Source organism: Anas acuta, chromosome 12 (genome assembly GCF_963932015.1).
Source record: "Anas acuta chromosome 12, bAnaAcu1.1, whole genome shotgun sequence".
Classification (NCBI taxonomy): domain Eukaryota; kingdom Metazoa; phylum Chordata; class Aves; order Anseriformes; family Anatidae; genus Anas; species Anas acuta.
In genome coordinates, this window is record NC_088990.1 from 3,270,230 (window position 1) to 3,294,344 (window position 24,115).

General features: G+C 59.3%; 1 protein-coding gene across 2 annotated transcripts; it reads left to right on the forward strand.

Annotated features, from left to right (window-relative positions):
* Positions 1–84: 84 nt before the first annotated feature.
* Positions 85–23,258, forward strand: PCSK6 (proprotein convertase subtilisin/kexin type 6). Of its 2 annotated transcripts, XM_068695478.1 has the most exons (21): positions 90–344; positions 2,904–3,008; positions 6,172–6,282; positions 6,753–6,896; positions 7,110–7,186; positions 7,492–7,580; positions 9,910–10,082; positions 12,958–13,170; positions 14,169–14,269; positions 14,943–15,046; positions 15,257–15,374; positions 16,105–16,293; positions 16,457–16,593; positions 17,632–17,805; positions 18,160–18,262; positions 18,702–18,898; positions 19,273–19,360; positions 19,575–19,666; positions 20,532–20,661; positions 21,232–21,344; positions 21,731–23,258. In XM_068695478.1, exons 1-21 carry the CDS (start codon positions 126–128, stop codon positions 21,826–21,828), a joined length of 2,775 nt encoding a protein of 924 aa, XP_068551579.1. In that variant the 5' UTR covers positions 90–125; the 3' UTR covers positions 21,829–23,258. The 2 variants fall into 2 exon arrangements, with proteins under 2 accessions (XP_068551580.1, XP_068551579.1); XM_068695479.1 differs by lacking the exons at positions 16,457–16,593; positions 17,632–17,805; positions 18,160–18,262; ... (4 more) ...; positions 21,232–21,344; positions 21,731–23,258 and having other exon boundaries at positions 85–344; positions 15,261–15,374; positions 16,105–16,287.
* The last annotated feature ends 857 nt before the right edge of the window (positions 23,259–24,115 follow it).

Consider the following 24,115-nt stretch of genomic DNA (forward strand, 5'->3'; position numbering starts at 1 on the left):
CCCAAACCCCCCTTCGGTCCCTCCCCACCCCTCCCGGAGCATCCCCCCGCCCCCGCCGTGCTCCGGGGGCCGCTTTAAAAGCCGCCGCTCCCCGCTCCGCCCAGCTCGGCCCCGCGGCGCGCACCATGCCCGCTGCTGCCTCCTCTTCTTCCTCCTCCTCCTCCTCCTCCTCTTCTTCTTCTCTCCTCTGCCTCCTGGCCCTCTCCCTGGCCCTGGGTGCCCGGGGGGTGGCTGCCGACCCCCCCCGCCCCGTCTATACCAACCACTGGGCCGTCAGGGTGCGGGGGGGCCCCGCCGAAGCCGCCCGCTTGGCCGCCGCCTACGGGTACCGCAGCCTGGGGCAGGTAAAGGGGGGAGGTTTTGGGGGAGCTTTTTGGGTCGTGGGGTCTCGGTTTGGGGGGTCGAGGGGTTTGGGAAAGTTTGCGGCGGATTGGGGAGAGCTGCGGGGCGCGGGGGGGGTGTGCTGCTGCCTCCCCCCCCCCTGTTCTGGGTGGGTTTGTTTTTTTTTTTTTAAGTTTGTGGTTTTTACTCTGATTGTGGGGTTTGTGGGGTTTTGGGGTGACCCCCCCACACCCCGCTTGGAGGTGTCTCCTAGGGTGGGAAGTCCGACCTTGTCCCCGTCCCGGCCCTATTGGGATGGGCAACGAGTGCCAGGGGGCTGCGGTGAAAGGGGGAGGCAAATTGGGGGGCGCAGAATAGGGCCAGCACCCTCCTGTGCCCCCTACCTGTGCTATTTCCTCCCCAGCTTTACCTCCTGGGAGAGCCCCGGCTTTAATTACTGGCTGGGCGTTAATTACCGCTCCGCCATGGGGCTGCCTGGGGCGCGCGTCCCCCTCGTCCCGGCTCCCAGCGGCCCAACCCCAGCCCAGCTTTGGGGTTTCGCCGTCTCGCTGGCTGCAGGAGCATCCCCTGACCCCACACGCCGGCGTCCCGTGGCCGTGTCCCTCCCTCTGCCCCAGCAGGCTGCGGACCAAGGGAAATATTTCTGCGCTTGCATCAGGGTGATCCTGGCGCAGCCTCCCCCGAGCACCTCGGGGGCTTCCCCTCGGCCGCTCTCCGTCCCCAACCCCTCTCCGGGATCTCCCTGGGGACAGCCCCAATGCCATGGGGGACCTTGCCCTGCAGCCCCCCGGCTGGGAATTGCCACCTCGGGGTTGTTTTTGGCTCCCCAAGGTGCCCGTGTTGGGTGCTGCCCTGTGCCAAAACCGGGTCCCCCTGCGTGTCCCCATACCCAAGGCGCCCTAAAGCCCTCGGTCACCTCACTGGGGTTGTGCTGGGGGATCACACTGCTTGTTGGGCTTTTCTATAAGAGCAGCCAACAGCCCAGCAGCAGGAGGGGCACCTCACACACCCCCCGACACCCCCTGCTCGCTCCCAGCCCTTTGTTCGCCTCCATCTCCCGGGGCGAGCTGGGGCAGGCCCAGGGCGCTGCGAGGGGCCGGGTGTCTGTGTCCCGGGGGGCACAGCCTGGCCCCGTCCCCGTCCCTGTCCCCACAGGGATTTGCCCCATTTTTAACTTGTTTGGTGGCCAGCAGGGTGAGTCGTGAAGGTTTCCCATGTATATGGCAGTCCTGGATGTGGGTGCCCACGGCAGGGCTTGTTTGGGGATGGATTTGGGGTTTTGATGAATTTTTGTCATCTGGGGGGTGCTGGCTCTCAGTGGGATCGCTCCAGGCTTGAATCCAACCACTTGGGGCTGCTGAAGGCAGGAGGCAGCAGCTGGGACCCTGGGGGGGAGCAGACCAAGTCCCCATGGCACGAGCAGGCAGGGGACCCCCACTGGGGACCCCCGCTGGATCCGTCCCCGGGGATGTGCCCGAGGACCTGCCTGGTGCTGGGAGGGGAGCAGCTGGCCCCAAAACGCTCTGCCCAGCTCTGGTGCTGAACTTGGTGGTGCACGGCTCCTGAAAAGCGCTTCCCTTGTGGCCGAATCGCTTCTTAGCATTGGGAATGAAATTCGTGGGGTGATCCCATCGGGAGGGGTCTCCGCTCCACCCTTCCCCAGGGAACTTTGAAGCCTTTTGGGGTGCTGGGCTGCCAGGAGGGAGCTGGAGGGTGTCCGTGCTCGTCCAGCGAGCCAGAAGGGATCAGCCTCCATCACTTTTAGGTTTTTTTTAGGTGGAAATCCCATTTTTAAGCTTTCCTCCTTAGGTTATCTTACATTGAAGGGTGCCCATGGAGGTCCCCAGGCCCAACCTCCCTCCCTCCTCCTCTCCACGTAGCTCCCCTGGGACAAGTATTTACTTTTTTTAATTTTTCCTTTGATAAATCCCACGGGAATGAGGGAACAGGAACAGGGGAACAGGAGCATCTGAGCTTCCCCAAAATCTGGGCAGTTTTGAGACTCCTCCTGCACCTTCCCGAGTGCATGGAGTGGGGCTGCAAAGCGGAGCTGTAAAGGGCTCTGAATGTGGAAGCAGCCCCTGTCTGCATGGCTCTGCCTGGGATTTGGGGACACGGGGACGTGGGGACAGCTCGCCCTGGTCCCTGCGGTGCCCAGCTCCGGCACGGGGTGGCTCTTGGGGACGCAGATGGGATGCCAGAGGGGTGGTGACAACCCCCTGGGAGCCAGCAGCGGGGTTATTTTGCAACTGCTCTTTGCTGCAGGGTGGGATTTATTTATTTTATTTTATTTTGCTTTTTGCACCAATTTCCAACCCCCAGGGGATGGGAGGAAATCCTTGGTCATTCCAGGCGCCTGGCACAGCCCTGGATGTCCCAACTTTGGGGTCACCCCATCCCTGTGCCCACAGGGTGCTGCCGCATTTTCCCGCAAAAGCGGGGCCCTTCTGCCCCAAAAATAGGGACAAAAAGTTATCGGGGGAGTGTGGGGCTTCCCGAATCTGAGAAGAAAAGGTATCAGCCTTGTGCCCACCTCCCCTGGTAAAACAAATCTCTTCCAGATCGGGAGCTTGGAGAACTACTACCACTTCCACCACAGCAAGACGTTCAAGCGCTCGACGCTGAGCAGCCGGGGCCCGCACACCTTCCTGCGCATGGACCCCAAGGTAGGGGGCTGGGGGGGCCCCGGGGACCCCCATAAAACCCTCGAATCTCCCCCATAAAACCCCAAAAGCTCCCTGAGCACCGCAGGATGCTCTGAGCCACAGCTCGGGGGTGATGGCAGCGCGTTACCCCTGGATCCCAGCCCCGTTTAAGACGGGGAAAGGCAATCAAGGGTGAAAAATCCTCGGAAAGGACAAAATGCTAACATCTGCCCGAAGGATGGGAGCAAGAAAAAGGGGGGGAAAACAACCCAAAAAAACCCCTCCCGGCTCAGCGAGGCTGCCCTGCGCAGGGTGTTGATGCAGTTGCCACAACATTTGCTGTCTCCAGGGTTGCTGCGCGTGAAATCATCGGCCGTGCCGCGCCTCGCCTCGTCCTACAGCGAGCACCCGAAGGGATTGGGGCTGCAGCTGGGCTGACAAAAGCCATAGGGGGGTGGGGGGGGACCGGGATGGACGAGCACGGGGCGGTGCAGAGGGGAAAAAAGAAAAACCTCAGGTGTGGCCGGGGAGGTGGCTGTGTAGGTGCCGAAGCCGCTCGCCCTCGGGGAGGCAGCGGAGCAAGCGAAATTCCCACCTCCGATGGAAACGCGCCCGTTTAATGGGGTCTGGGAGCACCACTGCCCTATAAGCCGAGCCAGCTGGCTTCCTGGCTGCTGAGGCTCAGCTCTCCGAGCTCCACGGGCTGATGTTGGAGCAAGGAGCTCCTGTTCTTGGCCGCCACCCGGGGTCCAAGCCCTCCTGGCGCACGCTGTCTCCCCCTTTTTCCCCTGCGTGTTTCCAACTCGTTTCGGAGGTGTCCTGGCATCTGCACGGCACCGAGTTCTCGTGCACGGCGTGGATGAAGTGAGCACAAAACCCAAAAAAGCCCCGCGAGGCACAGGGGAAACGCGGCGTCTCGGGCCGGGACGGCGAAGATGGAAACAAATCTTGCAGGAACCCCACAGCCCCGGCGCGCTCGGCTCAATCGTTTGCAGATGTTCCCCGTCTCGGGGCTTCCAGGGGGCTATTGTTCCAGCCCCGGCCTTTATGGGTCTGCTCCGCCACGGGGGTTGGTGCCGTGGGGGCTGTGTCCCCCCCCCCCCCCCCCCAGGCACTGGCAGGAGGATGGAGACGAAGCATGCCAGCCCCTGCGGTGCTGATCCCCACAGGGACCCAAATTCTGCCCCCCCAGAGACCCCTTTTTGGGGTGATGGAGCCTCAGCTGGGGGCTGCTCCCCGTGGGGATGGTGTCAGCCAAACGGCACGGCAGGGGGTGGGAGGATTTAGCAAACCCAGTGATTTTTTGGGGGGCAGATTGGGGTGGTGAGAAGACGCACGGAGCACGGCTGCACCATGCTGTGAGCTGCAGCCCGTGCCTGGCGCCCAAAAAAGCCAATTACTGCGGCGGGTTCTAATAGAAAAGCAGCACCAGGGGATGGCACAACCCCATAGCAAACCCCATAACCCTCCAGTTGCTTTTTGGGCTTCGTGGGCACGTGCTGGAGCCACCTGCGTTGTCCCAGCTCTGTTTTACCTGCTCCGTCTCCAGCTGAACGAGCCAAGCTGTCGCTTTCCTGGAGGTGTGAGGGGTTTGTGGCCTGGTTTTCACCCCCTGGAAACCCTAAAGTGGTGCAAAAGCTGCCCCTGTCCCCAGCCAGGGTTCGGCTCCGTGGTGCCTGCACCTCCTCTTTGGTCCTCGGGTGCCTCGTTAGCGCTAATTAGGGCCGGCCAGCAGGGCTGGGAGGGAGCAGCGAGCCAGGACCCCGGGCTCAGGACTGTGGCGTAACAATTTGGGCCGCTTCTTGCAGCAAAAAGCCATTCTTTTCTTTCTTTTTTTTTCCCTTGTATAATTTCCGAGAAGCTTCCCCCCCCGTGAAGGGCTGATGGAAGCCGCTGGGAATTTCGCAAGCCCCCAGCAGGGCTGGCCCCGGGCTCCTTCCTGCTGCTGCTGCTCATTTTCGGATGCCGGCGGCATCAATTTTGGCACCGACTGCCCCAAATCAGTGTGGCGATGCCACCAATTTGACAGTGAATTAAATTAAAATAAAGATCTGCTCCACGCAAGGCTTCTGGGGCGCATCCTGCCTCGCGCGCTGGCTGCAGGGTGTTTGGGGTGAAGGTGCCGCATCCGAAGGCGAGGGCTGGGAGACACGGCCTGGGAGCACTGCTTTGAGGAGAAAAGCCATGGAATTGGGCACATTCCCGTATTTAATCCATCTTCCTTTAAACCAGACCGTGCGGTTGCATTTTTATTTTCCCTTCCCATATTCAAACCCATCGCTGCATAACCAAAGCGGCGCTATCAGCAGCCGAGGCGCTACGGGGAGATATTTTCGTATGAATTATGTTTTTTTTTTTTTTTTCTCGTTTGTTTCAATGTGTTTTTATTTTCCTGGAGAATATCTTGGTTTAACACCCAAGCTCGAGGCTGGAAATGTCCTGGTTCAATACGCCCCGCTCCCCCGGCCGCTTTGATCCCAGTAAATCACAGCCATAAAGCCATAAACCAGGCGAGGAGAAGCTGCTTCAGCTGGCGGCTCCCGCGTAAATAAGCCACGCAAAAACCTTGCCTTTTGGGTTTTTCTTATGCTTGTTGAAAAACCTTCGTCCGAAGAGCTGAGCCATCCCCACGAAGGCAGCCAGCGCCACCGAAAGCAATGAGCCGTGGGGGGCAAAAGGTTTTGGGGGAGGTTGGCTCCGTGGATAAGCTTTTCCTTCTGCTCCAGCACAAAGAAAACTTTTGGTTATGTTTTATAAACTGCTCCTAACCAGCCTTGTTTGTCTCTTTGCCTCAAACCTCGGGAGATCTGAGACCTCGGGGTGCCTCCATGCCCTCCTGGGGCGCATTTTGGCACCGCCGGCAGCCCCCGGGCACTTTTTGCTGTCCCGTTCGGCTCTGCAGCTGGGAGCAGGATGAGCTCAGAGCAAAGCCAAGCGCCTGAGCCCCTCCTAGCAGCCGGGCTTCTCCGAGGACGCGCTGCAGCACGCGTTTTGTCTCCAGCGGGACCCCCGTGCGTGCTTCCAGGCTTCGCTCAGCCGGCACGGTTGAGGCACGCGCTCGCCGGCGATGCGTTTTGCTCCGTGAGAGGGATCAGTTCCCGGGCTTGGAGCCCAGGAGGAGCTGAGCTCTGTCTGTCTGGCCGTCTGGCCTCCTGAAACGAAGCCTCTCTCCGTGTGCTTGCAGGTGGACTGGCTGCAGCAGCAGGAGGTGAAGCGGCGGGTGAAGAGGCACGTCCGCGGCGAGCCGCACGCGCTGCCCTTCAACGACCCGGTGTGGCCCAACATGTGGTACCTGGTGCGTGTCCCCTCACCGCCCCCCAGCCTTCCAGCCCCAGGAGGGGCCGGTTTGAAGCCTTTAGGGCATCGGCATCCCCGGGCTGTGGTCCCCACGTGGGTGTTTTTCCCCTTGGTAGAGCCGCAGCCATCTCTTGGCAATGTGGTTTTCCTCCTGCCTGCCTCATCGATCTGTGTTTGACAGGGAAATTTGTTTAAGGCTGAGCGCAGGGAGGAAATGGGAACTGGAGAGCTGAAGAGCCTGAAGTGTTTGAAAAGGGGAGAGAAGAGGAAAAACGGGGAGAAAGGAGGAAAAACGGGGAGGTGGCGCTCCCTGGGCCGGCTGCTACCGGGGGGGTCGATCAACGGGGTGAGGCTGTAACAAATCTGTGAGTTAGGTGGAAGGAGCGGGATGGCAAAACGCTTTGGAGGGGATTAAACGTGCTCTGAGCTGGGTGGGCTGGAAATCAGGCTCTGTGCTCCTGCCCGCAGCACTGCGGGGACAGAGGCAGCCGCTGCAGGTCGGAGATGAACGTCCTCGCCGCCTGGCAGCGGGGCTACACCGGCAGGAACGTGGTGGTCACCATCCTCGACGACGGGATAGAGAGGAACCACCCCGACCTGCTGCAGAACTACGTGAGTGGGGCGCCCGGTGCCGGGGCTAGGGGGGAATTTGGGGACGATTTCAGAGCCTGAGCACAGCCGCAGCTTGTGCAGCAAGAGGTTGGGAGAAGAGGGTTTTGAAATGCTCAGGATGTTTTTAAGAAGGAAAATTGGGGATTGAGGAAACCCCAGCAGGGTGGGGGCTGCTGTGCCAACAAGCAGGACCTAATGGTAAAACCTTTTCAGGACCCTCTGGCAAGCTACGATGTCAACGGGAACGACCACGACCCGACGCCGCGCTACGATGCCAGCAACGAGAATAAGTACGTTAATAATAATTAATAATAATAATAATAAAGTTTCAAACACTTTCTGGGCTTTGGTTAAAGCAGGACCGGGCCGTGGCAGCGGGTGGGAAAGGGAAAAGCCGAATGGCACCGCCGGGAGCGAGTCGCGTTGGGGCGCAAAACGCACGGAGCGAATTTCCTCCGTCCCCATCCCTCGCTGGGGCTTTGGGTAAGGGCTCTGCAGCTCCTGGGGGGCTTTCTTCCACTGCCCAGTCATTTAGGGCTGGGGGGGGTTTTCCTTGGCTGTGGGACGTCTGCTGACGGGGTTTTTGTCCCCGCAGGCACGGCACGCGCTGCGCAGGGGAGGTGGCGGCGGCGGCCAACAACTCGTACTGCGTGGTGGGCATCGCCTACAACGCCCGCATCGGAGGTGAGGCTGGCGCTGCCCGCGGCTCCCTGCCCTTTGTGTCCCCCCCCCAAGGGGTGTCCTGCTTGGGGGTGGGCTCCCAGGGAGGGGTAGGGGGGTGGTGGGGTGTTGTCCCCCTCTGAATTTTTGCCAGGAGAAGGGTTTGCGCTTGGTGATGTTGGCACCAATGTGGATTATTGAGCGTCTGGGAAAATCCTGGTGGGGGGAGCAGGGAGTCTGGGGGGGCTGTGGGGAGGGTGGGGGTCCCCAGATACATACAGGAGACCTGGGGTTGGGGGGATGCTGGCTTCTTGTGTTTTGGGGTGGAAACCTGCTGCTGGGGTCGTGCCCTCACCGTGAGGCTGATTGAGAATGGAGGGGTTTTGCCCTAAAAGTCTTTTTTGGGGGGGGTCTGTGTGGTGGCTCCAGCACACTGTGGGGTCAACGTCTGTAAATGAGCCGCTCAGGAGCAGTCTGGGGACCCCACCACACCTTGGTGGGGAAAGCAAAACGCCTGCGGGGGTGTGGGGGGGTTCAGGCCCTCATCCTGGCGGGGCTACGGCAGGACAGGGGCTTGGTAAAAGGGGTCTGCGCCCCCCCCGACACCCCCATGTTGGGATCCTGGCCCCGAGCACCCGGGGTCTCAATCCCTCGCATCCCAGCGTTGCATGGAAGTTGCTTCCCATGGGGAAATTGGAAATTCCTCGGTGCGGGGCTGGCCGTGGGGTCCCCGTGCTGGGAAAGCCCCGCTGGAAGGGGTCGTCCTGGGGAGGGCAACCGGGGGGGGCAGCAGGGTCGCAAAGGCTGCTCCCATTTCCCCAGGGGGTGTCCGTGGAGATGAGCTGCTTGGTGCCTTTGTTACGGGTCCTGTCTCATTTTGCTTCCTTCCTTGGCTCGTGCGTGTGCGCTCCTGCGTCGCTCGTCGTGCGCCGGGGGCGAAATCCATCGGGGTGCCCCAAAAAGGGCTCCTGCGCCTCTCCTCTCCCTCCTTGACGCCTGTTTTGGAGGCTGCTGTCACTGCCTGCGTGGAAAGGAGCCTGTTTAGCTTCCAGCCTCCGTTATCCAGCCCTGGGACGGGGCTGGGTTTTCCCTCCGGGCTGCATTTTGCTGCGGGGTGGAGCAGGAACGGGCTCTGGGGGCTGTTGGGGCGTGCTCAGGACCCGGCATCCATCCCGCGGCTGCTTTGGCGCTGGGTGCCGGCACCCGGCCCCGCTCCCCACCTCTTCCCCTCGCCTCTTCTCATTCACACGGCAAGGAAAAGGAAGGGAACATGGCAGGGAAAGGGAAGGGAGTGCTCGGGAGCCGCTGCGCTCCCCCCCTCCTGCATTTTGAAGCTTGTTTTTGGCCGGCTGGGGACAGCGGCAGAAAAATGTCTTGGAGTTGACCGTGGTCCAGAGCGCAGCTGCGGCTGTAACCACATCTGCCCGCGTTTGTTTTCGTTAAGAAAAGCACATGTGGAAGGGGGAAGCGTGGTTTTGTAAGCTGGAGTCTCCCCGGATGGCGAAACGCGGAGCTGAAATTCCTGGCACTGGCTCTCCTGGTGCTGGGGGGGGGGTGGGGACGGGCTGGGGGCTGCCCCCGATGCTGATAGCAAGGCTCTGGGATGGTGACAAGGCTGTGGGATGGTGACAAGGCTGTGGGACAATGACAAGGCTCTGGGATGATGGCAAGGCCCTGGGACAGGCACTTCGTGTCCCTCTCCAGCTGCCGATGCCGACGGCATCATTTCACCCAGCTCTCAGCCTGCGGTCCCGATTCCTTCATGTCCCTTCTCAGTCGATTCCTGGCCACGTTGCCGTGGGGTCGGTGTCCCTGAGGTGTGCCAGTGGCATTACAGGGACTGTGGGTTTGTTTCCTGGCTTTTCCTGCAGTGGTTGGGAGCGGGCGATGCTCCCACGGCCGTGCAGCCTCCTCCTGGGGCTGCTGCTGCCCCCGGCACCGTCCCGGTGGTGATAGGGGCACGGGGACGGGCACAAGCGGGGGTCCCGGTCCTCCTGCGGCACTGGGGGACCTCAAGCATCTGGGAAATGCTGCCCACACCCAGGGACAGCGGGGTTCTTGAGTTAAAAGGGGAAAAAGGGGAGAACAAGCCTTTAGCACGGGGAGTTTGGGGCTGGCAGCGTATCTCTCCCCTGCTAAATCTCTCCAGCCCAGCCCTGACGGAGCTGATTTTTTTCGCCACCCTCCCAAAACCCCAGCTGGCGATGAAGCCAGCAGGGCAGCAAGCAGGAGCAAAGATCCCAAATCAGCTCCCAGCCCCTCACCACCACCACCGAGGGCCTTTCGGTTGCGAGCCTTGCGCTTTCCACGCGAGCCATCCCGCCCCTAACGTCTGATGTTTTTGTGCTTTTAGGCATTCGTATGTTAGATGGAGATGTAACAGATGTTGTCGAAGCGAAGTCGCTTGGCATCAGACCCGATTACATTGACATTTACAGCGCGAGCTGGGGGCCCGATGATGACGGGAAGACAGTTGATGGACCCGGTCTGTTGGCCAAGCAGGCTTTTGAGCATGGCATTAAAAAGGTGTGGATCGCGCAGCGCCCAGCCGCGCTGGCACTCCTCCCCGGCCCCGCGGGACCCCTGCCCGGCCCCCAAACCCCGACCCCGGGGGCAAATCCCCCTCTGGTGGCTCCCGGTCCCCCGAGGGACTCGGTGGCGGTGGGACCCCGCACGTGGCCGGAGCATCCCGTGCTGGGATGCTCCAACCCAGAGCACCCCATGGGGAAACCCCACGGCGAGGTGCCCCCCACCCGCAGCCTCTCCATCTCCCCCTCTCCACCCTCCCCAGCTCCCCGTTATCCTCTCCCGGGGGGTCACGTGCAGTGTTTCTGTGTTTTTCCACCCAAAATTGAGGTTTGTGGCCGGGGTGGGAAGCAGGTCCTGCTGCAGGGTCCTCCAGGGCTCAGGGGTTGGAGGGGTGGGCTCGGCGCTGGCTCACGTGGGTGCAGGGAAAATTCAGATTCAGTCCTCAAAGCTCTCCCTTTCTTTAATATTTTTTTTTTAAAGCCAAATATTGGCTAAAATCACAGGGCAAAGCCCTTCAGTGGCCCCTCAGTGGGTACGTGGGGTGGTGGGGGGCACAGGGTGGGCTCCTCCTGTCTTTTTGGGGCAGCTTGGGGTCGGGTTTTGCCTCCCCAACCCAATTCCTCCCTGGGTTTCCTCCTGTCCCTGCGCCGCGCTGCCCGTGTTATCTCTCAGGAGGGTGGGGTGGTTTTCCCACTATTTACTTGATTTCCTGCCGGGGCCGAAGAGGAATTCATTGAAGTGCCTGGGAGTTCACGCCGTGTAAATACAGCGAGCCGGCTGCTTTTTAGAGCTTTTTTTTTTTTTCGTTTTTTGTTTTTTTTTTTCCATGCGGGAGGGAGCCGGCGGCAGCGGGGTCCCCGCCTGGACCCGCCGTTTCGGGAGGATTTCTCCAAATCTGCTCGGATTTAAAGGCTGAGAGCAGCGGGGAGGGGTTGGGCGAGGGGGGAGGATTGGGGTGAGGATGGGTCCTGCACCCCTGGGTGCCCTCTGTGCCCATTTCTACCCGCCCTGAGCCCTCCCTGCCTTTATTTCCCCTGTTTTTTGGGGTGAAGCAGGATTTGGCGAGGGGCAGCGCGCCCCAGCTTGGTGTTCCCAGCTGGTACCGAGCTGATTTGGGTTCCCAAAGCTCCTGTCCCCATGGGGCACCCCAATCCCGCATGCACAGCCCTTAATTGCCCCCCACCTCCCCGTAAATAACGAGGGAAGCCGTAGGCAGACGGTGGCAACCTTCAGCCCGAGCCACCGGCTGTAATTGAGTTATAAATCCTTCAAATCGAGCTTTTAATGGAAACGTTCAAATAACCTTTATCTGCTCGCCACAGGGCCGTGCCGGGGTGATTTCTCCTCGCGGTTCTTGCTCCTCCAGCCACACCTTGTTAGCTCCTGAGCTAATGGGGTTTATTTATCCTGGTGCTAATTAAGCATTGCCGGGCGGCTGCCCGAGCCCTGGCAGTGCTGCAGGAGGAGGGGACGCTGCACGGCTGTGTCTCACTGGTGGTTTGGTCCCAAATCTCTGCTGGGGAAGGGTTTTGAGTGGTTTAGGGGGTGTCTGCTTGTGATTCCTATTTCAGTGTTGCCACGAGCCAGTGGGGCCTTCCTTGCTGATGGCTCTTGGTGGCCACCGTGCGCAGCCATCCACGTGTCCGTGCCGCTTGTCCATCTCCACATCCACACACGTGGAGCTTGAGAAACTGGGACCAGGGCTCCCAGCAAGCTTTTTGAGACACGGGGCAGCACGATCATGTCCTTCGTGGTGGCTGTTTTCCTTACAGCTCCGTCCCCCCTCACTAGGAAACACTCGGTGTGCGCCCGGGGGGCGAAACCCTGCGTACAGCAGGGCAGGAGCCGGGCTGAGCCCGAGCACCAGGGGCAGCTCGGAGCCTCTGCCCTGATTTGGGGAGCAGGTAGCAAAGCAGCCCTCTCCCCGAGTGCTTGGGGAACACGAGGAAGCCCAGCGAATTCCTCTGCCCTCACATTTTTTTCCGCGGAGGCAGAGCCAAGCAGTGGGAGGGAGGCGAGCGCCGGACCTGCCCGGGCGAGCTCCCCGGGGAGGATGGGGCTCGCCCCGGCTGCTCCCGGCCTCCGCGGAGAAAGGAGAGGGAAGCAGCCATTTCGGGGAAGGGGATTTTAGCAAAAAGGAGCGGGATACACCAGGCTGTGGGGCTGGGCTTCGCCGGTCGGCGTCGGTACGTGCGCTGTGCTCCGGGATGTCCCCAAGCACCGGGATGTGCCATAAGGCACCACCCAAGGGACAGTGAATGGGGGCTTCCTGTGCTGCACCCCCAGCTTCATTAGGGGCCCCAGCTTCATTAGGGGCCCCTCGTTAGCAGCAGGGCTGCTGTTCCCACCCGGGACTTTCCCCGGCTCCGGGGAGGTCTGCGCGGCCGCTCCCGTCCCCATCCCCTCGCTGGGCTGCCGCAGGCGTGCCCGGTGGGGATGCTCCATCAGATCTTCCTGCCAAGCGATGGGGGAGGAACAAAACAAAACAAAACAAAAAAAAGCCTTAAAGATGCCTCGCAGGAAGCTTTCGCATGGTTTGGGTGGGCGGTGGGTGCGTTCCTGATGGGCTCCGTGGGCTGCAGAGAAGCAGGCGCAGGGTTTGGGGGGTGGTCGTGATGTTCCTCCTGGACGTATGGGGTGGGGTTACCCAGCTGCTCTTGCACAGGGGGAAAATAAAAATTAAAAAACGGTACTTTCATCCTGACCCCATCCTTGTGCCCTCACCAGCCCCCCAATCCTGCCCCAAACCCCGGGTGATGCTCAGCACAGCGAGGGCTGCGCCCCACCACCGTCCCCTCGTCCCCGTGCCGTTCCCCACCTTCATCCCACCCAAACCTCGCCTCTCCTCACCCCTTCCCCTCTCTGCCCGCAGGGTCGCAGGGGGCTGGGCTCCATTTTTGTCTGGGCGTCGGGAAACGGCGGCCGGGAGGGCGACTACTGCTCCTGCGATGGCTACACCAACAGCATCTACACCATCTCCATCAGCAGCACCACCGAGAACGGCTACAAGCCCTGGTACCTGGAGGAGTGCGCCTCCACCCTGGCCACCACCTACAGCAGCGGCGCCTTTTACGAGCGGAAAATCGTGAGTTTGGCTGCTGCTTGGACGTGGCGGGTGGGTTTTGCTTGGGTTCTGGGTTTTGGTTGGGTTTTCTTTTTTTTTTTTGGGTGAGAGTGGAACTGCCCGGTGCGGCTGCGGTTGTTTCGTGCTTGGGAAGAGCTCCGAAATCTGAGTTTTCCCCCATGAAAAAATGCAAAAATGGAAATATTCGCCTGCCCCCCAAAGTTTGTGCTCACTTTCCTATTGTTAAGAGCAAAAAAATGGGGACTTTGGAGGATTTTAGCTTGAGACAGAGATTGAAGAGGAGGGATGGAGGCGGTTGGCGGGGATGCATTAAGCCCAGCCAAAGCCCTCGCCGTGCTGCAGGTGGGCGCACCAGGCAGCAGCAGTTTTGGCGAGCAGCTCGGGCAGGAACCGGGTGCCACATCCCCTCCAGAAATCACCAGGATAACTCAAAACCCAGCAGCCTTTAAAAAAAAACAAAAAAACACAATTAACCAACTGGGCGTCTCTGCCCACCTCCACTTTCTGAGCTAGCGCTCAAGCACCCTGCTCCTTCCTGAAACAGAAGAGCTGGAAATGGCTTTCTTTTGTGTTTTTATTTTTTTTTCCCCCATGCAAATGGGAATTCTTGCCTGATGCAAGGAGCTGGAGGAGCTTTTAAGGAGCTTTTAAGGACAGCGTTTGATTCGGAGTGGCTCAACCCCAGCCCGTGGGCGCGTATTGCTGCCAGCTCTGCTCCCACCCCAACTTCTCCTCCAGCTGATCCACAGCAAAATTCATTATTATTTTTTTTAATTTTTAAATACTTCTTGCACCTTTTAGCAAAGGCAAATGTCAGTATAGGTGTTCTCTCAAATGCCAGATGTGTCTGCAGACCCTTTTTGGGGCTGATGCTGTGGCAAGGGTTTGGTATCCAGACCTCAGCTCCCCGTGAGCCGCACCGTGAGCAAACCCCGAGCTTTGGGGTCGGTGCCGGGAGCACCTCGGGCACCCCGGGGCTGCAGCTCCTCTCTCCCCAGGTCACCACGGACCTCCGGCACCGCTGCACCGACGGCCACACCGGCACCTCCGTGTCTGCCCCCATGGTGGCTGGCATCATCGCCTTGGCTTTGGAAGCCAAGTAAGTGGTTTTTTTTTTCCTTTGGGGTGGCTCAAAGCGGGGCAAAGTCGCTCTGGTTTGCTCCTTTGGGGCCGGGTTTGATGCAGGGCTGTTGTTTGGCAGCTGATCACCCCGCAGGTGTGTTGTTGAGCTAATTCTCCACTCGCCTGGTGGAGAGTTGGGCTTTGTGGGATAAGGCAGGGTTTTCGCTCGGTGCCCCGAAACTGCTGACAGCCAGGCGCTCAGGCTGCGGGCCCCGCTATGATGAGAAGGAATAAATTGAATTTTGTTTTCCTAAACGCTGTTTTGAGAGCACTATCCATCATAGCTCGAGACGCTGAGACTGTCAGGAAAGCAAGCATGGGAAATTCTTCACAAATATCCCTGGGTTGGGGTTTTGGGTGATGCCGAAAGCACACAGCGCGCAATGTGCAGCACCACGTGTGTGTATTTATATATATATATATAATAAATATATTTAGTGTGAGAGCTAAATAACCTTTTCTAGGAAGAAATCCCTGCAGCACCCATGCACGCAGCATCCCTGGGTTGCTCCCCCTCTGCTTGGGCACCCCCCAGGCAGGGGGTGAGCATGGAAATAACCACTGCACGCTCTACGTGAGCTTAAAAAAGACCCTTTTTTAACCCGATTTTGGGTTCCCTGCTGCCGTGCCGTGACCCTGTCTCCTTGCAGCCCCCTGCTCACCTGGAGGGATGTCCAGCACCTGCTGGTCAGGACCTCGCGGCCGGTGCACCTGCGGGCAGCCGACTGGAAAACCAACGGAGCAGGGCATAAAGGTGAGCACTCGATGTCCCTTTTGGCAAGCAGCATCCCACCACGGGCTGCTCCCGGTGTTTTCCTGGGGTATTTTTGGGGTGTAAGCCAGGCAGGTCGATGAGCTCCGTGTGTTGGAGCACCTCCTGCCCCGGCCGGTCGGAGGATGCTCGAGGAGGAGAGGAGGGTCTGGCAGGCAGAGCGGGGGGTTTCTGAGCCTTCTCTCTTTCCAGTTAGCCATCTATATGGCTTCGGGCTGGTGGATGCAGAAGCTATTGTGGTGGAAGCCAAGAAGTGGAAGACGGTGCCCCCCCAGCACGTCTGCGTGGGAAGCCTGGACAGGGTGCCCAAGTGAGTGGCGGGCACCTTGGGAGAACTGCGGCTGTGAATTTGGGGTCAGTGTGAGCCTTGTGGGCAAGCCAGAGACGTTTCTCCTCTTTTTTTGGTGTCTGAGACACTAGGGCAGGAGGTCCTGCAGGACCAGCTCCAACAGGGGATGGTTTATTCCTCCCTTTCTGTGCCTGTGAGTATGCAAAGCAGGAAGGGACTCGGAGCCAAGTGTGTGCACGAAACTATTTATCTGATACAGACACTAATTACAACCCGGAGAGGAGCTGCGCTGGTAATTGCAATAAAGAAGCGCCCTTGCAAGCCACGAGGCGTAGATCTTAGAGGCGGTTCAAAAGCAGCTCGCTGCCGTTGAGCAATTCAGCATTTCCCCCTGCGTGGTGCTGGAGGAGGCGATGGTTTGCTGCTCTTTGCCATGGGGCAGCGCGAGGCCAGGTTTAAACACAGCCAGGTGTTTGCTGATGGGAACGCAGTGTTAAGAAGGAGTCGAAGGAACTAATCCCAAATTTGGTCTCATTAATTAGCCCTCTGCTTAACATGAGCATAATTAACCCCTCGCTCCAGCCATTTCTACCCAGGGTTAATGGCATTCGGGTTCCCAGCTCCCATCGGTGGGATTCAAAAGGGTTTTTTAATCGGCGAGGAGCAGCCATCGCCTTGGCGCCTGGCGTTTTTGAGTGCTGGGGAGTAGCAGCGGGGTTTATTGATGAGGATTGCCCCCTGCCCCCGGCAGGTACATCCGCCCCGACCACGTGCTGCGCGCCAGCACCCTGAGCAGCGCCTGCAGCGAGCAGCGCGAGCAGCACGTGCAGTACCTGGAGCACGTGGTGGTGCGGCTCAGCATCGCGCACCCGCGCCGCGGGGACCTGCAGATCAGCCTCATCTCGCCGGCGGGGACCAGGTCGCAGCTCCTGGCCAGGAGGTGAGAGCAGCCAAGGGAGCCTGCCCGAGGTTTTTGGGGAGGTGGGGAGCGCGCGCGCGGGGGCTCCGCACAAGGGTTGGTGCGCGCAGGGGTGTTTTAACGCATCCTTAATTCAGCACCCGCCTCTTCTGATTGACTGCGGTGTTCGTGCTGCTCCTTGCAGGGTTTTCGACCACTCCAACGAGGGCTTCAAGGGCTGGGAGTTCATGACGGTGCACTGCTGGGGGGAGAGGGCGGCGGGGGAGTGGACGCTGGAGATCCAGGACACGCCGTCCCAGGTGCGCAGCCCCACCGCGCAAGGTAAGGGCGCAAAACCCCGGGGGGGGCTCCCAAAAGTGGGCAAAAAACCCCAAACGCTGTTGTGCAAAGGCTGGGCTGAGCCAGCAGCAGGTCCGTGTCCCCCCTCCTTCTCCCCCCTGGTGAATTTACTGCAATCGAGAGTGAGGTTTCCAAAATTAAACCGTACCGAGGCACAAGGAGGAAAGGCGAGAGCTGTAATTTTTGGGTGTTTGTTTGGCTTCGCTGCTGGGACATCTGCAGCGTGGGCCGGTCGTGCAACAGCAGCACGAGGGGACAGTGCCCCTCAGGCTGCCACCATGCGGGCAGGGGGTGCCTGTCCTCGGCCGGCCCCCCCTGCCTGTCCCCAGCCCCGTGCAGGATCCCACCCCGAGGAAAGGGGCAGCGGGGCACGAAACATCGCGCCTCGGGCTGGAGCTCCTTGTGGGGGCGTGCAGATTCACCTCAGCACTGCCAGAAAGCCAGCAGCAAATTAAAAACCTCACCCACGCCGCTGTCTGGCACGTGGGGGTTAATTGCTCGGGAAGGCGTTGCTGTTTGCTGCCACGAGCCCGAAATCTTTTTGAACTCGTTGTAGCAGCACCGAAACGCGCCCCCCCCCCCCCTCCTCGGAGCTGCTTTGCCCCCCGGGTTTAGTTTTCAGCTGGTATTTCTGATCCCCTCCCACGAGGGGAGCGAGCTGCACGCTGCCCCAGGGCTGTGCCCTACCTGGCTGTGCAGAAAAAAAAAAAAAACACAAAAGGAGCACATGAAACCACCCCGTAAAAATGAAGCAGAGAGGGCGAAACGGGAGGGAAGGACGGGGAGATGCTCGTGGCCGGGGCTGGTACCTTCCCTCTGCCGCCGGTGGGGAGCTGCCCTTTGTAGGCACTCGGTTGTGAAATTGGGAGGTGAAAATTTAAAGTCAAAGGCAAAAGGGATTTTATCACAATTGGGGTAAAATTTGGGGTGCGGGGTCAGCGCTTTGGGTGGCACCGAGCTCGGAGCGCAGCGTGGGTCAGGGTGAGGGTGGGTCCGGGTGACAGCGCCTGTGCCCCGCAGGGAAGCTGAAGGAGTGGAGCCTCCTCTTCTACGGGACGGCCGAGCACCCCTACAACACGCTGGGGAGCCCCCAGCCCCGCGTGAGGACGCCGGAGGCCCCGGAGATGGAGCCGTCGAGGGCGGCCTTCCTGCAGGGCCAGGTGGAGGTGGCGGAGGAGGAGGAGGAGTACGCGGGTAAGAGCCCCCAAGAACCCCCAAAAGGCAAACTGGGATGAACTGGGTGGGCTGGGGGGGGTTGGCAGGGAGGAGGAGTGGTGCGTGGGGCAGCAGGATGGCGAAATTAGAAGGTGGGGAGAAAAAAAAAAAGGCAGCCTGTCGGCGCTGCCGCCACAAATTGGTGCCGGGGGCGGCTGGGGAGGAAAAAAAACAAACCCAAACCCAAAAAAATCCCCTGCCCACCACCCCGGTGTGCACAGTGAGATGTGTCCCCGTGTTCGGCTGCCCGGGGAGGGACCGGCTGTGCCCTCCCAGCCCGCGGGGGTCCCTCCTCAGCCTCGGTCCCCCTGCCTGAGCTGGTGTCACCCGCAGGTCCCTGCCACCCCGAGTGCGGTGACCAGGGCTGCGACGGCCCCAGTGCCGACCAGTGCCTGAACTGCATCCACTACAGCCTGGGCAGCGTGAAAAGCGGCAGGTGAGGGGCTGTGGGGTGTCTGCACGGGGCAGGGAGCCCAGGGGATGGAGGGGAAATGGGGGAGGCATCGAGGGGGGGCTGTGCCCCGGGGTAGGGTGGTTTGGGGGACATGGAGCTGGAGGTGAAGTCGTGCTGGGGTCGGTGCCCAAGGGACAGAGCTGAGGTGCCAAATGACTTCCGAAATGGGAAGTTTGTTATTGTCCTGCTGAAGCCGGGGCTGGAGGATCCCCAGCTCTGCGTTTCAGAGCCACGGCGTCCAAGACAACCTAAACCTTAAGAAGAAAACGAGGCAGGGAGGGGGATGCAGCGTTTCGGGAAGGCTCCGCCGCTCTCTGGGCTGTGCGGGATGCGACGGATGCGGGGTGGGCAGGGATGGGAAACCTTCAACACCAAGTCAGGGGCCAAGCACGGAGCTCACAGTGCCTCTCTCCCCCCCCAGGATGTGTGTCAGCTCGTGCCCCGCGGGGTTTTTTGGCGACAAGGCAGCGCGGAGGTGCCGGCGGTGCTACAAGGGCTGCGAGAGCTGCGTGGGCAGGGGCCCCGGCCAGTGCACGGCGTGCAAGAGGAGCCTCTACCACCACCCCGAGATGGGCGCCTGCCTGCCCCTCTGCCCGCCCGGCTTCTACGCCGAGGAACGTAAGGGAGCTCGTAAACCACTTGTAAATCATCCCCCAGGTGTGCTCACGATGTTTGCAGGAGGAGAAATCCCCTCCGCTGCCCTGCGCTGGCTCTGGGACAGCCCCAACCTGCTGCCCCTGAGGATGGAGGGGGCAAAACGTGGCCACTCAGAGCTGTTAATTAGAGGGAATTGTTATTAATGATCCTAGCTGCCTGCTAAATGTATTAATTCGTAGCACGGAGTGGCAGAGAAGGGCACGGGGGGCTTGCTGGGGGGCCACACGTCCCATCCCTGGGCTGTGCGGCTCTGCCCACCGATGGCAAATCCCTGTCCAGGTGCCATCCTCACCTCTTTGGTTGTTCTTTCTTTTTTTTTTTTTTCCTTTGGAAAGGTCAGAAACGCTGTCTGAAATGCCACCAAAGCTGTAAAAAATGTCTGGGCGAGCCGGATAAATGTACTGCATGCAAAGACGGCTTCAGGTAAAACACCAGCACGGGGGGAGGTTTTACGCCTTCACCCCCTCTGCGCCCCTGCGGATCTGCCAGCACCCCCCGAAATATTGCACCCAGCGGGGTACGGCCACGGTGCCGTGCTCGGGGAGCAGCCGGGGTGCAGGGAGAGCTGGGGACGGGCTGCTTCGGGTCCCTGCAGCCCGTGGTGTGGGTGCCAACGTCCTTTGTGCTTTGCTGGCAGCCTGGCGGGGGAGAGCTGCGTGCCGGAGTGCCTGCCCACCATGTACCTCAGCCGCGAGCCCCGGCGGTGCGAGAGCTGCCCCGCTGGCACAGGTACGTCCTCACCCCCAGCACCTGCACGTGAAAACCCCAAATCTTTGGGCTGCGTTGTTTTCCCTGCTTCCACCCCCCTGGATAACCGTGCCCGTGGGGCAGCGCCCCGGGGACGCAGCTCAGCAGCATCCTTGGCTCCCACGCGTGCACGCTGCAGGTGCTGGGATGTGTTCCCGTTGGAAAGGCTTTTAGGGAGTTTTTCGATTTTTATTAGAGCCGTTCTTTATTTCCTGCTCTCCCCTCTGAAGCCAGGTGCTTTGGTTTAATAAGGTTGCGGGGGAGGCTGTGAAACGCCCCCGGAGGGATGGAGGATGGCTCGGCAGCATGTAGAAATGTGGGGTGCCCGACGTGTGCTGGCCCCGGGGCCCTGCCCTCCCCACACCCACCCACGTCCCCAAGTTGCCTGAATTTTGCCTTTTTTTTGCCGTTTGAAAGCCCCACTATTTTCCATGGTTTGTGCTTGTGTCTGCTCTCAGCATCATCATGGATCTGATAATGTGATCTCTGGACAAGTCAGGCTTCATCACACACGGGCAATTGCCTAGGACTAAACCCCAAATATTTATTGATCCCGTTGGCGAGCGAGGAAGGGGACGGACTCCTAATCCCTTAAGAAAACGACTTCCTTTGTAATTCTTATTCCAGGCAGTGTAAATATACTTCACCACAGGGTTTTTTTCGAGCCCTTTCCTCTCTCCTTTTCCCACGTAACCATTTCTCTGGAGGGAACGGGGAGGGGATTTCAACGCGATGTCCCCAGCCGAGCCCGTAACCAGCCGCAGAGGGCTCCCAGGGCAGGACGCCGGCTGGGTTTTTGGGGTGGGAGCAGGGTGCAGGACCCCGTCAGCATCTTGTTTATCCACAGGGCCAGGCGAGGAAGAGTGCACCCCCTGCTCCCCCGAGGCCCCCGCACCCCAGTGGCGCTGCGTCCCCTCCTGCCGGGAGGGTTTCTACCCCGCCGACAGCCACGGGCTGCCCAGCAAGGTCTGCAAGAGGTACGGTGCCTCCTCCCGTGGGGAACGAGGGAAAAATCAAAACCAAAATACAAAATTAAATGAAAAGGAATGAAAACGGCTCGCAGCTGGGGCTGTTTACGGGGAAATAAATCCATAGGGCAAGGCAGCGCCGAGCTGGCTCCCTCCTCTTTGTTATTTTTTTTTTATTATTTTTAAGAGCCACCCAGCCAAGGTGTCTTAGGGCTACGTGGAGGGGCTCAGCCCTGGCCCCAGGCTCCTTGGGGAGGCGTGGGAGGGAGGGTGATGATATTTAGGCAAATATTCCAGCTCTCAACCAGAGTCTTTGCCCTGCGGCTGTGGCATTAACCCGTTCCTGCGCCCAGCATGGGGCCGGAGGTGCCGCAGGGGACCCGCTGCAGCATCCTTAGGGCCAGGGGAGGGCAAAAGGCAAAAGCACCATGGGGGCTCCAGGAGCTGTCTCACAGCATAATCCCTGCCTGCTGAGGGTTTCCTTAGCCCACGTGCTGGCTTTACAGGGGATGAAGGTTAGGATTCGGTGTTTTCCCCGTTTTGGGTGGCCGGCTCAGCGCTGCGGGGTCTCGTCCCCAGGTGTGAGGACCACTGCTCGGCCTGCGAGGGCTCCAGCGGGACCTGCATCAGGTGTAAGGAAGGTTTCAGCCTCCTCGGCGGCTCCTGTGTAACCAATGAGACCTGCACCAACGGTAAGAGCCCGTGGCCTAACCCCTGGCTGCAAAAATTGAGGGTTTTTGGGGATTCCCTTTGTAAGGTAAAGCCCAAAGCTGCCGGCTTCCCGGGGCACGGCTGCGGTGGGCACGCTGGCAGAGCTGCTGGATGTCTGCCTGTTGCTCAACCCTATCCAAGCGTTTGTACTTTGCTGTGTTTTAGTCTCGGGGCTAATTCTCCCACTCTCTGCAAAGCTCCTTTGTTCCTTCATCAAACCCCCGTGAAAGATGCCCTTAAGAAGCGACTCCTTTGCAATTCTCTCTCCGCAAACACTGGAACGAATTGCACCGCCTGTTCCGTGCGATGTTTGTTTATTTAAAATGTTAATCTGCTCTCTTTTTTCTCTTGTTCCTCGCCTCGCCAGCTGACAAGACTTTCTGTGAGATGGTGAAATCCAACAAGCTGTGTGAGAAGAAGCTGTTTGTGCAGTTCTGCTGTCAGACGTGTCTCATGGCCGGGTAAAGTTCAGCGGCTGCATCCAGGACTTCCACCGACTGCCAGCCCAGTTTCGCCAAACGTTTAGGACAAAAGTTTATTTTTTCAGCTTCGGGAGAGTTTACATGGTGCTGTCAAGCGTTCCCTCGTAAGTTTGATAGCTTTAATATCACTGTCAGCTCGTTCCTATAGCAATACGTTGAGCAGAGATCGGATCGTAGCCCGAATGACCGAGCCCGCTCAGGCACCGTGCAGGCGGTGATATTAATACTCTCAAACACTCCTCGTGAGCAGGGAGCAAGGCGTGATCCGTGTGCCCAAGCTTGGTTCTTCGCAGAAATCCTACTGATGTGTGCGGCTGGCGGGATCCTGGCTGCTGGGACACGAGCCGGGGCTGAGCCCTGCTGGGTGACGGTGCCAGCGCCCTGCACTGCCCGCAGCCAGCGCCGTGCTCAGCACCTGCAGGAAAACGAGGAGTTGGGTGGCTCGGGAGCAGGCTGTGCAGCCCACCCTGCCACCCCCGTTTGGGTTCAGCCCTCAGCGTGGCCGTAACCGGAGCTCCAGGGATCGAGGCGGCTCCGCGGGCAGGCAGGAGCTGTGTGTCCACAGGGAGGTTCAGGGGGGTTCATCCACGTGGAGCAGCCTGGGGGGCCGCAGCCTTACTGTAAAATTAATTTCCCTCCCTAATTGCTGTTTAGTTCAGTTCTGGAAGGAGCTAGAGCCGTCCTCTGGGAGCTGAACGAAGGTGGCTTCCCAACCCGTCCCAGCATTTCGCATCACCGTCCTTCCCCCGGTTTGCTGGTATACCTCTCACAAACCCTCCTGTTCACGGCAGTGATTTTTTTTTTTCTCGGGCATCTGTTTCAAAAAAAAAGAGACATTCCAGGGATCTGGCCAGGAAGCTCTTAATTCTGCAAAACCCTCCCCCGAAACAAACCTTTCCATGCTCTCTCTTAATAGTGCGTCATGTGGTGTTCATATAATTGTGTTTAAAATATCCCTGGCTATGTTGTTTTACGGATTATTTTTTTTTTTAAATAACTTATACAGTCCTTGTTTTCCTCTGTAGACTATTTTTTATATGGGGAGCGGGGAATCTTGTCTTACGTCCTTATCCTCTCCGACCTTGCCGAGACGCTCTTTTCACCAGACGTATGTAAACAGCCTTCCCCTTGCGCTGCATGTTCTGATTTCTCATTGTTAATAGATTTAAGGAGTTAAACCTCTTGCCAGTGAAACTCGCAGTGCTGATTGTCACCCGCTCCTCCTCCCGGAGCTGGGCTAATCCCTGCTTGTTTTCGGCTGCGACGACGCGCCCTGCCTGGGCTTGCCCGACAGAGCTTACCTCCGCCAGGCGAAGGGGCGAGAGCCACACCGCCAGCGGCGGACCAAACCCTCGCAAAGACGGAGCTTTGGCGAACCGACCTTTAAGTTAATAAACTATTGATCTCCCCTGAGCCACGGGTCTGTGCTTTTTCCAAATTCCTGCCTCCGGAGGCAGGGCAGGGCGGTGGTGCTGCACCTCGCTTTGCTTTGCTGCCCTCGCTGGAGCCTCTCCCATCAGCCCAGCTCCTGCGGGAGAAGCGGCTCCTGAGCAGATGGAGCACGTGCAAAAAAGCTCGTGTTTCTTCTCAAAAAAGGCCTTTTGCCTGCAGAGCTCGCGGTGCAGTCCTGGCCGCAGCGTGGGCTGGTGGCCATGGGGCCAGCCTCCCCTCTCTGGCTGCTGTGGTGGGGATGGAGGGAACCATGGAGCCTTTTTGGGTTTCTTTTACAGGGTTTTACCCTGGGTCAGGCACCCAGGGTAGTGCCTGGGTATCTGGAATTGAGCTTTTTAAGTGTGAAAAGGGAAAGAACTGAGCCCTCTCATGAGGGAGTCATGGAATATCCCGAGCTGGAAGGGAGCCACAAGAATCAGCGCGTCCAAGTCGAGGGAAGATGCTGTCTCAGAGCTGTGCTGCTGAGGGCTCGTACGTCTTGCAGTTCTGCCCATTTATCATCTGATAAACGTGAATTAACCAGATGATGTATCACGTACTGAGTCCTTCTGTTGCTCTGGGATCCCCTTTTTGGTCTCGGGCCAAACCAGAGGTCAGAAGTGGGGTGAAATGCTTCTGGCTTCTGCCACTTTGGTTGTAAAATAACAAACTTTAATTTCTGTTGCTGTGTCACTGTCAAAAACGGGAGCTGTGAAGCAGGAGCACTGCGTCAGCTCTGACTTCCAGTTCTGGCTCACAGCAGCCTGCCTGTAACGCTGCTCAATGGTTTATTCACATCTACTGAAATGCTAAAAAAAAAAAAGCAAAAAAAAAAAAAA

Excerpts from the sequence above, each read along its gene's own strand:
- PCSK6 (XM_068695478.1), top strand. The coding sequence starts at position 126 with ATGCCCGCTGCTGCCTCCTCTTCTTCCTCCTCCTCCTCCTCCTCCTCT. Across the intron at positions 7,187-7,491 it reads GATGCCAGCAACGAGAATAA|GCACGGCACGCGCTGCGCAG; the intron begins GTACGTTAATAA and ends TTGTCCCCGCAG. Across the intron at positions 17,806-18,159 it reads GGAGGAGGAGGAGTACGCGG|GTCCCTGCCACCCCGAGTGC; the intron begins GTAAGAGCCCCC and ends TGTCACCCGCAG.